Raw genomic sequence first — 13,530 nt, 5'->3', positions numbered from 1 at the left:
GTGAAGCAAGATGCTTCCTTTTATCAAGGACCTGGGAGTACTTCTGGTGCCAAAAACCTGCATGACAGAAGCACTTCTGGGTCACATGGATATTGCCCATAACAGGGAGGTCCTCTTCCAACTGCTCCGCTGGCAGCACCCAAAGGCCCTCAACAGCGATGCCCTTCTGTACTACAAATCCTAGGCAACCTTGTAATTACCTTGTATGTACTGTGTAATTCAGTGTAATGCTGTGGTTAAACACTCAAGTGTAATTGTTATTCCACAATAAAAATTGTGGAATAACAAATAGAATTGAGTATTAAATTACAGTGTTATACTGTATTTTACACAGTAAATACAAGATCATAACACCTAGTTACTCTGTAATTATACAGTTAATTACATGTTAAGTACAGCTTAATTAAGGACACCTAATCTAAAGTGATATCAACACATTTTTACACCTGCTTTCCCTGGTCTACCCATCTCTTCTACAAATTTCACCATTTCCTCCCTTTCTTTGATATCAATATGGCACTTCATGGGTGGACTGATTTTTATAATCAATCTATTGAAATGTAGATTGAGGCAGCCCCAACATTTCAAAAGAAACCTTAATACACTGTACTTGAAGAATGAAGTATTTCTTAAAATAAAACCTGTCAATAAAATCATCCTGTCTTGTTTGTTAAATCTCACAAAATTAATGTAATACAAAAGTACCCATCATTTTCACTTTAAAAGCACATTTCAACCACATTAGTAAGTTCTAAAAGCTTTAAATGCATCTTAGCATCACTAGGCAATTGAAAGCATTTTTTTTTATTTTCAGAGTTACTTACCTTTCTCCTGTTCTTTTCTGCCTATTATCTATCAGCTAGTTTTCAGGATTGTTCCCTTTTCTGTTTTACTAACAAGACAAAATCACATGGGATTTTAAAAGATGCTTCTTGTTAGTGTGAATGCCACTGTGTGTCACTGAATAACCCCACCATTGCTGACTGATACATCATTCTGGCATTTTGCTGTTATGTAAAGGGTAAAATAAACTCTTACTCAAACTCTTAACTAATTTTTGTGTTTTTTTACAGGGAAGGGGAGAGTTTCTCTTGTAAAGAAATTAATAATTTTGAATGTTGATTAATTCTGGCATTCTCATTAACATTTAGATTACAGAGCAACTGTAGAATGTTTACAGCTGTCAATATCCTGAGACAAATGATTTCTTTTGCATGTGAAACTGATTCCAGATTTGTACGTTTATGTCTAAATGCTCACCCTGTGTCTTATCTGATTAATATCTTATATTATGTTATGAAGTTGAAATGTATTTGTCGTCAGATTTGAAACACTGCCTTTCAGCTCAGCTTTGCTATACATCAGCCTTCAGTATACAAAGCTTTAATGACAGAACAGCTTTGACTTGTAGCTGCTGGTATGAATCCCACAGAATAATATCACTATATCTAATCACACTGTCTCCCTATCTATCTTGTGTGACAATTTTTCAAACATAACTGGTTTGTAAACTCCCCCTTGACTTGATGTTCTGGGGAATAATTGACTTGCAGCAACAATTCTCTTCAACTGTCAATGAATAATAGCTTGTAAAATTGCATCATGTAATAAGTTTGACAGTGGAGTGGGTGGAGTGTTGTTAAATTAAATGTATATAAGGCTGTATTGACCCTATGATTTATTTATTTATTTGTTTGTTTGCTTGCTTGCTTGAAGAAAACTGGCAAAGAAGAGGAAAGAGACGTTAAGTAGCACACGGCAAGAAATGACCGTGATGGTGAACTCAATGGACAAAAGTTACACTGAACAGGGAACAAATTGTGATGAGGCATTCTCCTTCATGGACACCCACAACCTTAATGGGAGACGTGAGTATAGTATCAATGCAAATACAACATACTTTTTTCAGGAAACCATGCCTGTGTTCACTTTTCTTTGTCAGGGATATTGTTTTGTCATGTGAAGAAATAATCTGAATTATTCAGAACTTTCACATTACAAAGAATAGTGTAAGAAAGGAATATATATTTCTGTATCATAACAATTAACCTAATATACAGTTTAGTAATGTACCCAGCTATTACCATCAAGCAATGAAGAAAGTTGACATGCAGAACATTTGAGATTTGAACCTACTAGTGAAGATTTTTCCTGAGGGATCACTCATTGCTGGCCACCATTGCTGAGTGTTCAGCTTGTGTGTTGGACTGGCAGAGTAGAAAAAAAGATATCATGTGGTCTAATGGTGAGGCCCTCTCCAGATCCTGCTTACTTGCACACTGCTGCAGTCTGGCTCTAAATCTAATCAGATGGAAGAAATTACTGTAAATTGTAGGGCTGAGGAGCATCAATGGAGATGGCTGGCTGTTTTGGATTCCCAACATTTACTCCTTTATCAGGATCAAATGAGCCAGTTGACTGCTTTGTGTTTTTAAGATTCCATCCTTCTTTATGACGATGGTTGATAGCTTTGATGCTTTGGATTAAAAGTCCTGTAAACATGAATGCACAACATACAGAGCACATTAAAGAACTAATGAATAGTGTGTTTTTTTCCGTCTTGCTCTATAGTGCATGTTGTTGTGGGCACTGTGTAGATTTTGTTTGTGTTGCCCTTTTCCCATTCTTATTTTAGTAAAAGCCACATGCATAAGAGCAAGTAAGAAGAAACATTCAGATACCCTAACATGGCAAATAAAACTCAGCCATGTTACAGTCAACTGTAATAGACCGAGTCATATAAAAATGTTCTTTTCGTTATGCACTCCTCCTAGTCAGAGTGGAGTAATCAAGCTCTATCTAGCAGATACTTTTGGATGTGACCTTTGCAGATTGTCACATCCTAATGACTTTTTGCTTTAAAGAAATAAGGATATACTGGTGTTACCCTCACTTTTTGTATTCTGCTTTTTCACATGTATCAAAAATTTTTGCATTTTCCCTTTATTCTCATTGTGTCACTTTATTCTTTAAAATAGTGTATTAAAAATAATGACAAAAAAACGAAAAAAAAAAAAACTTCAGCTCATTTTGGACATTGAGAATAGAGTGCTTGGATGAAATTTAGTAAAGCCTTTGATTGTGAGGAAGCTTTTGTTCATTGTAGTATTCCATTTTAGTTGGAGTGCCTGATGCCTCTTTGACACTTATGTATCTGTCCCTTGGCCACCTGACATTTTAACCATATATTTTTGACTTTATGCATGGCTACACTTAAATCTGAAAAAGTGACTTAAAGTCAGTGTATGCTGAGAGTACAAACATCTGATTTCTCCCCAGAATTAATGATGTAACAAATTTTAAAATGCCAGTATCTAATAATGAAATAACCTAAAGAGAAGGTCACACAAATACATATCAGAAAAGAACAACAAATTGGAAAAATATTAATTTTTATAATTTACAGATAAAAATATGTAAAACAAAACAAAATCTGAAAACCATTTAAATACAAAAATTGTTACTTTACTGGAAAAAAATCATTTAATTTACTCAACTGAATTGTTGACGTTGGTTCTGCATCACTCGTTTGTTTTTACAATGCCTTATGCACTGTTTTGATATTAAGTTAGTTAAATGTAATTTATTTAAATAATATATAGAAATATTGTAATTACGTTGTCATTATGCTGTTGTTTTTCAGCTACAGTATGTTCTGACTAAGTCAGTCTTCCAGAATTCACTCATTATTTTTCATAATTCTTTTCATTCATTTTTAATTGTTTGTATTAGTAAAAATTGCAAAATATAGCTTTTGGAGATCAAATTGTTACTGAATCCATTAAAATGTAAAAATTCAAATGCACAAAAAAAATCTATTGGGAAGGCAGAAGATGCACTCCTAACCTAAGAAAGAACACATTTATAAAAGCCAGATCATTTTGACTTCACACACTATAATCATGTTTCAAGATCAAACATTGAAATATAAAGCAATCCGTCCTTTTGGCTTAGTTTGCTCTTTTTTGTCCTTTTTTTGCAGAGAAAATTATCAGTTTATTTTGATTAATTATAATGCAAGTTAATGGTGTGTATGTGCTTTTAATGTACTGTATATTGCTATTAATTTCTATTAAGTCATTAATTGAATGGGAGATTTTTTACAATTCAGTGCATGTAGTCACACACAGTTACACCAGTTAAGATCTTACCCATATTTGAGAAACACTTGTGGAGATGCATGTTGATTGTATTTTTTATAATTGTATCTTTATCATTTATGTTTTGTCACTTCTGTATGACTCTTTTCTGTTCCACACTATCCTCTGTGTAACAGAGAGTTGGTCATCTGTTTGACCTCAGGGTGTGGAATCAACAAGGTGTTGAAAGTAAAATGCAGAGAGACTGGTCTGGGTTCACTGCAAAGTGACCAGTGGGTCCAGGATCTCTACTCAAACTACTTGGATCCGTCTTACCCCATAGACTTTTGATTTGAATCAAGTGATTGGGGGACAATGTATACATTTGAATTCAAAATCGTTTGGAATTTCTTTGTCTAGTGGCATAGAGCAAGTTTTTTTATGGGTACACCGATGGACAGACAGTTACACAATTGACATGAATAGATACATCTGATGTTCAGATATTCTGTGGCCTTTTAATGTTGCTCAGCTTGTATTAAGGGGCTCTTTCCCACATCATTATACTAGCATCACTTGCCCACTTGTCATGACAAGCAGGTATAAAAAATGTCACATAGTAACAAAGGTTTTAGTAGTGACAGTGAGACTTAACTGTTGTAGATTGACCCTGGTATAATAGCCCCTAAAGGCCCAAGCATTAACCTGATAAAGGAAGATAAACAGCATTAAACTTTTTATTGCTTGTTTTAAACACTGGATCTTCCCAGTCAGTATGGGCCTGCTTCACTAGCCCCTAAATAAGCATTAACATGTCAGGTTAGGGAGCATGCACTGGTACACAGTTTGGGATCCTGGTTGGCAACCCCTAGGCAGACACATGGTCCAGTCCCACTCCCCAGAAATGACCATCTATATACTGTAGTCTGGTGTTACATGGGCATCCCCTTGGCCTGGTTCAGCAGCTTGGGTCCTCAACAATGAGGATCCTGTAAGGTGGATCACCCTTAGAGAATTGTGCCACATGGCTGTAGTCCCGTAGCTGACGTTTCCCTCACTTTGCAGGTAATGTGCCCTATGTGGGACTCTGTAAGCAACCGCTCGTTCGACACAAAGTCAAAGCAGTGGTATTCAAGGATTGTCTGAAGAGACACAGTACAGAAGGTGTCCAGTCTACATTTCAGGTCTCTGCATAGCATGATAGTGTCCTGCAACCATATAGCAAAATAGGAAGTACCAGGACTCTAAAGACATGGTCCTTTGTCTTTTTGCAAAGATATAGGGAGTGCTACACACCCCTTTCCAGCAACCTCATGACCCCCATGCGCACCCAATCCATCTGTTAACTTCATAGGAAGAGTCACCAGGGACATGAATGTCGCTGCCAAGGTAAGTAAACCTCTCAAAGCAGTCGACATTATCAGCAAACAGACATACTGCTAATGATTGTGCCCAAGAGTTTAGTAAATGTCTGGATCTTAGTTTTTATTCAAGATATTCACAAGCCCAGACACTCAGACTCCACACTCTGCCTCTAGAGAGCCCTGATTAGAGCCTCCATTGACTCCGCGAAGATCACAGCATTGTCAGCAAAGTCAAGATCAGTGAATCGTTCTTCACCAACAGATATCTCACAACCGCCGGAACCCCACGAACCTACCCAACACCCAGTCCATACAAACATTGAACAGAATAGGAGCAAGAACACACACCTGATTAACCTCAGAATCAGCTGAGAAAAACACAGAGGTTCTGCCTCCATTCTGCACAGTACTCATAGTACCAGTGTACAGGCCATCCATGATATCCAGCAACTTCAAGGGGATCCTGCAAAGTCTTAGGATGTCCCACACGACAGCTGTATCAACTGAGTCAAGCACTTTACGAAAATCGACAAAGGCTGCAAAGAAACTCTGCTGATATTTGAGAACCCTCAGTTCCAGGATACGCTCAATGGTAGACTTCTTAGACATAAACCAAACTGCTTCTATCACTGGTAGGTGAGCAAGTGATCATAGAACCTATTTAGGATGACCCTAAGAAGGACCTTGTCCAGCACCAAGAAAAGTGTAATTCCCCTGTAGTTGCCGCAATCCAGGCAACGCCCTTCCCTCTCCAGATAGGGATGACAAGTCCCATTTTCCAGTCAGTTGGAATGACGCCAGTCTCCCAAATGGAAGCAAAGATTGTTTGCAGTGCAAGATGGACAGCCTTACCACCAATCTGGATAAGTTCACTCCAGATATCACAGATCCCTGCAGCCTTCCCTACCCTCAGTTGATTCACCAACTGTGCAATCTCAGGTAGATTGGGTGGTTCACAGCTGATTGGAGGATCAGCCTCAAGAACTGTTGACCCAGAGATGTCTGACGTCCCAGCTGGAGGATCAGCTTTAAACAGCTGCTCAAAATAGTGAGCCCTGTGGGCCACAATTGCAACGTCATCCATAAGAACCATTCCATCAGCCACCCTGACTGCAACTCTCTAAGGAACATATTTGGATGTGTGCAATGATTCAATTCTTCTGTAAGTTCCTCACACAAACTGTGTGCTTACTCATTAGAAACAGCCTAATCTTAAAGTCTGGCAAGGTCCAACCTCATTCTCCTAGTAGGTGGTAGCCAACAAGCGTGTGGTCAGAATTCAAAAACTGGGAACTTCTGTACACCCTTCAGTTCTGCAGGAACCTCCAGCATTTGCCTACAAGGATGTGATCAATCTTCTTCACCGCATCACCAGTATTGGATTACCAAGTCCAACAATGCGGCACAGGGTGCTAGAACCAGGATCCAGCAATCCGCATCTCCTGACCTTTTGCAAAGTCAAGGAACATGGAGCCACTTTCACCATGGTCACCAGAACCATAGGGACCGACGCAATCCTCATAGCTAGCCTTGTTAGTGCCAGTGGTTGCATTAAAGTCACTCATGAACAGAGGAGTGACACCTTTTGGTCACCAATCAACTACCAAGTGAAGTTGCAAATAAAATGTCTCCCTTAAAGAGACCCGACCCAGAGAGTGCCTTAATCTGAGTCCCATGCTATGCTTGTTGAAAGGAGCAACATCGGACACCATCAGAAGGAGCCAGTATACTACAACAACAGATACCCCCTGAGTATGACAGCCATCACAGCGACAAGCCCAATAAAAGGTGTACCCACCGACAAAAATTCGACCAGTGCCAGGTCTGCGAACCTCAAAGAGTGCTGCCATCAAAGTGTGGATTTTATGACGCTCCTCCAACAGAAGAGGATCTTTACCATAATACTGGAGAGACAAAATGTTCCATGCACCAACCCAGATGAGCCGCTTCAAATTGGAACCTGAGTGCTGCCGTGCAACGGGTGACAATTCAGCACCACACCAGTTCCGATCCCCAACAAGCATGACCCCATTGGCTGTCCGATGGTTTTGACTCTTGCATGGACAGATTAACACGTCAAATTTTCTAAAATATTGGAAAACCGTTGTCCTTAAATAAACAAAGCAAACAGAACTACCAAACAGCAACACATTCTGTGAACATCAAGTAGTACATTTTTCAAAATGCCTTGATACTGATGGAAAAAGTGATTTTAAGTGTTAAGAAGTCAAATTGGAAAATTAAAGCCCCTTATTCCATATAATCTCTCAAAGTGGCCACTAAAAGTTCACGTTCCAGTCCTTCACACCACTACTGCTTGACCACATGACATCATGACATTTTGGCTATCTTAAACCTCTGGAAATAATTAAAAATCGTCAAAGGATTTTAACCATATCCTAGTGAAATCAATAGGATGTGGTAAATCAGCCAGTGCCAAGTGTGTGTTCCTTAACCCAAAGCAACCATACCTTCTTGTTTTTCACTATCAAAAGTGAAATTTGATTAGGTCAAAAGCCGGCATACTTTACCTGTGACAAAGTACAAAAAGTTGTGTGTTTTTGTGTTCCAGTATACCTCTTTTACCGCCATGCTTCTATTCGGCTTCATCTAATCTGTTACTCTACTCTAGTTGTATCAGCTTTAGGTAAACATTTTATTTAGAGGTCTATTTCTGACCAAAGAATACCATTGATGGGATACTTTTAGAGTGGTGATGTATCTGTAGTACTGAAAAAGTAATGGAATGTATGATACAATGTTGGTGTCTTTGGCATCCAATTAAGTGTCACTTTCAGAGCCACCTAAATCTCCAGTCTTACCCTCTGGATTGGGTCAGCCACAACCTTATCTATTGTAGCCTGCCTACTTGTGTTACAATAACCTATTTTTGGTCACTATTCCTTTGCATTGAATTTTTCTTGTATACGCATTGGGAATTGCAAATTACAGCAGTGTACTTGACATCCAGTATATGGTGTCTGTGGCTTTTTATCCTCCAAAAATATGCACCATCATATTGCTTATTAATACTGTATGTGTAATTTATTATCCATACTTTGATCATACAAATGATCAAATTATATGATTTACTCTACATTTTCTTCATCTACATTCATGCAGATGCTATATTTGTAGATGACTTTTGTTTGCTCTTTTGTTAATGTTTGCATACATTATTATTAAAAGAAAGACCTATGAATTCATGTTTTAATCCAAGCTGTGAGTTATTTACTTTGAAATTATGATAGTTTTTAAGAGGCTACATGACCAGTGTATTTTTACTAAACCCACCATTGTCTACAATATGTGAAATCTGTTTTCTGATATAAGAGCAATATTTCAGAAAGCTTGCCTTGGAAGACCTTTAGTCTTGTGTACAGTGGCATCCGTGACCATTACTAAGTGTATTGAACAAAGCATTCTTTCTTTTTTCTTATTTCTTGAATCACAAAAGAAGCAGAGGTAGTTGAAGTCAAATGTGCGGCCTTATTATTTTCTTTTTGAAGTGCTCTTTTGTCTTTTTCATCTCATTTGCTACATGAAATTACAACTTTCTCAGACAGTACCTTAGAAATATCTGTAATTTACAGTCTGCAGCATCAACCTCCTCTGCACTCTTAACCTTTTTGTTAATAATGGCTGGGAACATTTTTCCCACAAGATGAGTAAAGGCAGTATGTACTTCTGGACTCAGTTCAGTTTTTTTTTTTAATAAGTGTATAGGGGAAGCAGTATTGAGGAGCATTCACCTTGTCAAGCATCTACATTTTTATTATTTGAACTTTTAGCATTAAAGCCAATTTTAGAGTTTATTATACTTTTTTGCATCCCGCATAACGTTTTTGATTATAGACCATTGGCAAACATCTTGCTTTTCATAGCTCCAGTTTATATCACTAAAGCAAAGCCTTACTGTTGATCCATCTTTAGCAACAGCTGTTTTATACCCAAAATCTTTTTGCGCGGTTGTAACTTTTTTCACATTACTGTGAAACAAAGAGTGTGTGTGAATTTGTACATAATTTTACAAAGTGCATGTCATTTTAAAAGTAAGGAGCATGAGTAGGATACTCATAGAGGTAGTAATAGTAATAGTTTTGAAACATGTACAGAGTACAGTGTTTCTCTTAATTTCGTGTCCAACCAACATGCAACATGTCATCACTTTGAAGAAGTAAACTTCAACTTAAATTAAATGATTATTCCACTGGATGAGTCTTTCTGTTCTTAACCAGTTTACAAGAAGAGAAATAGATAAAGTGAGGCAGTTGGCACTTTGCTTAAAAATGGCTTGCTTAAAGGTATAAACAATTTGGAAATTCACCTCAATGCAATATAACATTAAATTCTAAAACCTGTGTAATCAAGTTGTCACAGTGGTACTGAAACCTAACATAGCAGCATAGAGGGCCAGCCTATCTGCATTATCTTTTAATCTGCTTATGTACCTGTTTAATTCCCTCTAGCACTATAGAATCTTTGCAGTTTATGAATCGTCATCATCTTCTTCTTTTTTTTCCCATCTAGTGATGGGACAGGGTTTCATCTATAGACCATACACTGCTGTTAGTGCCACAAGGGTTTGATTTTCACTAATGATGTTTCTTCATGCTGGGTGGTCCAAGGCAATGGCTTTGACATCCTAAAGGCTTTGTAGACCTTTCTTCAGATCCTCCTCAATTTGTTTTGCCTGTGTCTTTTTTGTAGCCACTTTCTGTACCTTACAATTCTGTGGTCGTTTTCGCCATAGCAATTTTTATAAGTCTGGTTCTAGTCCTTTCGGCAGATGTGTCCAAACCGACATAGTCTCCTGCGTTGAATCTCCAAGTCTATCGTTGGTTGACTGTTGCACCTTTTCAGTATCATCTCAAGTCAATCTCAAAAAGTGACACCCAGGATCTGACGTTGACAACGCATTTGGAAGACTTCAAGTTTATCATTTATTAAGAACCCTCTACCCACTCCAATTAGAAAGGTTAGCTGTTTATTTTATGATTAAAGTCATGTTTTTCACCAAGGAAAGATAATAGTGCATAGTCTCTCAATTTCTGTATTTGTCTCCTCAAAGCTCTCCAATTTCATATCTTATATCCCTTCTTTGTTGGGTGAACTAGTCACATTAATCTGGCCTGATGTGAATGCATGTCAGGGCTTATTGCCGTTCTTTACAGGACTGAGTCCTGTTGTGCATCTGATGCGTCTTGGATGGAGAATAGCTGAATAAGACTTTAAAAATGGAATGAAGCAGTTTCATTAAATAAATTCATTGATGGGTTATAGTAGATTGTGTAGAAATTATCCATTGTTCACACAATGTTTGCTCATCTGTGTCCCTTTGCAAGAGTTAATGTATACTGTAGCGACCCGTGGTTGAGTCTTAAAGTTTTCAGAGCTGTACTCAGCCGTGCACTTCCCCCAAGCTGGTCGGCCAGCGGAATGCCAGCGCCATGCACGCAGCTGTACCTAGCTCATTAAGCCAGCGAGCACTCGTGTCCCATACACCGCACGACTCCAAGTGTCTCGGCAATCATTGCTTAGATGAAATCTTAGCAATACACAGCTCTGTCCTGTTGTATCTCTTTATTAAGCAGATAGTCAGAAAACAAAGCTCAATCTCATTGCATAGCCATTGCCAAGGTCATTAACGAAACCACCTTTCTCATTGATGGTAACTATTTACAAATTAGTAACCCCGGACGGCGATAACCCAAACCCACCCTACCAGTTGAACACAAACACATACAACAATTACAACAGGAACAATAATTCGATTGCCTTGCTAATTTAACACAACAGTAACTTTTGCATAAATTACCCACAATGCATCATGCCACCAGCACTGGCTGCCGGGTCACTACAATACTATATTTTTCTTTGTGATAAGTTATCTATATGTGATAGGTTTGGGCTTTTTTTTATTAAATCGTTTAATTCAAATAAGTGTCTTGAAGGGGATATTCAAACACAAAAATCACATTTTTTTAAATTACCAAAAGGTATGATTAAACAGTTGATCAAACACCCCAACATAGTGATGCAAAACGTTTTATGAGCTTCTTTTAATAATAAGCTCATTCCAAAAAAAGGCTGTAATGTGAAGTTGGTTGTCTGAAATTGGTTTAGATATGAAATTATCAAATGGAGAACAAGCTAATTTAAAAAGCAAAATTTGCAAAAAAGACAATAGCAGTTAAAGGTGGCAGCAAATGCAGTTTATTTCAACACTTAAAACAGAAACACCCAGCAGAATGAAACCAACGCGAGAAAGCACGGGACAAAGATAGAACCTCTGCTTCAGCATGCACCGCACAAGATACAATCCAGAATATATATCTATTTGGATAGCATGATTATGTGAAGAAGAGCTCATGCCTTGACAGGGGCTGGGGAAATAATATGCCAGCAATGTCCATTGTGCCTTCATGCTCTGCAGTGGTGGCTAGGCATTGATAGGAGAGAAGAATAAGCAGGCTGCCTGTAACAAGTGGTCAGAGGGCTATCCAAGTGCACTTAAAGGAAATGACTCCTCTTCACCAGTATTTCGGTCTGTAGAAAATTTATTCCGGTCCATTAGAGTCAGTCAAGTTAACATTATTAAATGTAGACTCTCAAAACTCCAAGGAGGTAGTGCTAATCTGTGGAAATGTGGTAATGATGAATTATATTAGTTCCTGTATGCATTTGTTAATATTTCTTGTAAATACCATACCACAAACATTAGCAGTACTGTAGAAATTCCTATACCAAACGCTAAATCAAATTTAAGTTCAGAATTTGGATTAATTTTGGTTTTAATATTACCAATAAGGAAAATCTTCAAATGAATTAGATAATCTGAAAACATTATCGTAAGAATGTTTCTGATAAAATGGCAACATATGGTGACAAATGCAAGCAATATCCATCCATGAAAAAAGTATAACATTACTTGTGTCGCATACCCTACATGTCAAGTCATCCAGTCATATGCTCACAATGTGCCAAACACATGCCTTCTCCTAATATACGGTTAAATAAATATCCCTGGAAAATGACAGAAGTACAAAAATCAGAAAGTCTCTTTACATAGGATTGCACATTTGAATTGAAGACTTGCCTTTCCCCCTCGTTCACTGGTCAAGAGTCATGTATTCAATTCAAAAGTGCAAATTCTTGAAAATCCCTGTCTCTTCCAAATGGTAGCCTTCAATTGGTAAGAAATATTCTTGTAATTTCTGGATATGGCAGTCTTTGACAGTTATTGACATTCATTTTTACTGTTATTAAAAGAGGTAGCCAAGCAGGCAAACTACGTTTCCTAACAGAATCTGATTTAAATCCATCAATCTAGCCCTAATTTGGAAGCCTGATCATTTATCTTCTGTTTGTTATTCTTATACGAGGTGTGGCAATAAAAGTAATGAGACTGATTTTTTATTTACCAAAGTTTTTATTTTTTTCAAACATCAATGTTATCCCCTTCAAAGTAGTTCCCTTGGGCACCTACACACCGATGGAGACGTTGTTCCCACTGTTGGTAGCAGCGCTGGAAGTCTTCAACCGGTATGGTCTTTAGCACTCTTGTGGATGTTTTCTAAAGTCCCAAAATGACGTCCTTTGAGGACATTTTTCAGTTTAGGAAAAAGGAAAAAGTCACACGGACTGAGGTCAGGTGAATAAGGGGGCTGGGGAACAACAGGAATGCCTTTGGAGGTCTAAAATTCTGTTATGGAGAGGGCAGTGTGACATGGGGTGTTGTCATGATGGAGCATCCATTTGTCTGCAATGTCTGGTCTCACGCGAATGACCCTTTTTCTGAGCCTTTCAAGGACGTCTTTATAAAAATTCTCCAAGCTTAACACAAAATTTAATGGCACAACGTTGTCTCCAAATTCGTGACGTACACCAAAAACACAACTTCGCTAATAGCAGTCACAAAAATCACGTAGTTAACGGAAGGAGTTGAAACTCGCACTTAGCTATGGGAGGGTACTGATACACGTGCTCTATCAAGGACAACAGCGCAGCATTGCCAGATTGCTTGCAGTGTTGCCAGTCTCATTACTTTTCTGCCACACCTCGTATTTCTCCCTTTGTTTATTCCC

General features: G+C 38.0%; 1 protein-coding gene across 11 annotated transcripts in view; it reads left to right on the top strand.

Moving 5' to 3' along the window:
- ptprma (protein tyrosine phosphatase receptor type Ma) overlaps positions 1–13,530 on the top strand; it is an 815,060-nt gene that overhangs the window by 671,140 nt on the left and 130,390 nt on the right. For all 11 annotated transcript variants that reach the window (XM_039754798.1, XM_039754797.1, XM_039754796.1 and 8 more), the window contains one exon: positions 1,717–1,868. In XM_039754798.1, the coding sequence (XP_039610732.1) occupies positions 1,717–1,868 (152 nt within the window). The remainder of the gene's footprint in view (positions 1–1,716; positions 1,869–13,530) is intronic.

The sequence above is a fragment of the Polypterus senegalus genome, chromosome 5, assembly GCF_016835505.1.
Source record: "Polypterus senegalus isolate Bchr_013 chromosome 5, ASM1683550v1, whole genome shotgun sequence".
Classification (NCBI taxonomy): domain Eukaryota; kingdom Metazoa; phylum Chordata; class Cladistia; order Polypteriformes; family Polypteridae; genus Polypterus; species Polypterus senegalus.
This window is presented reverse-complemented; position numbering and strand designations above follow the sequence as displayed.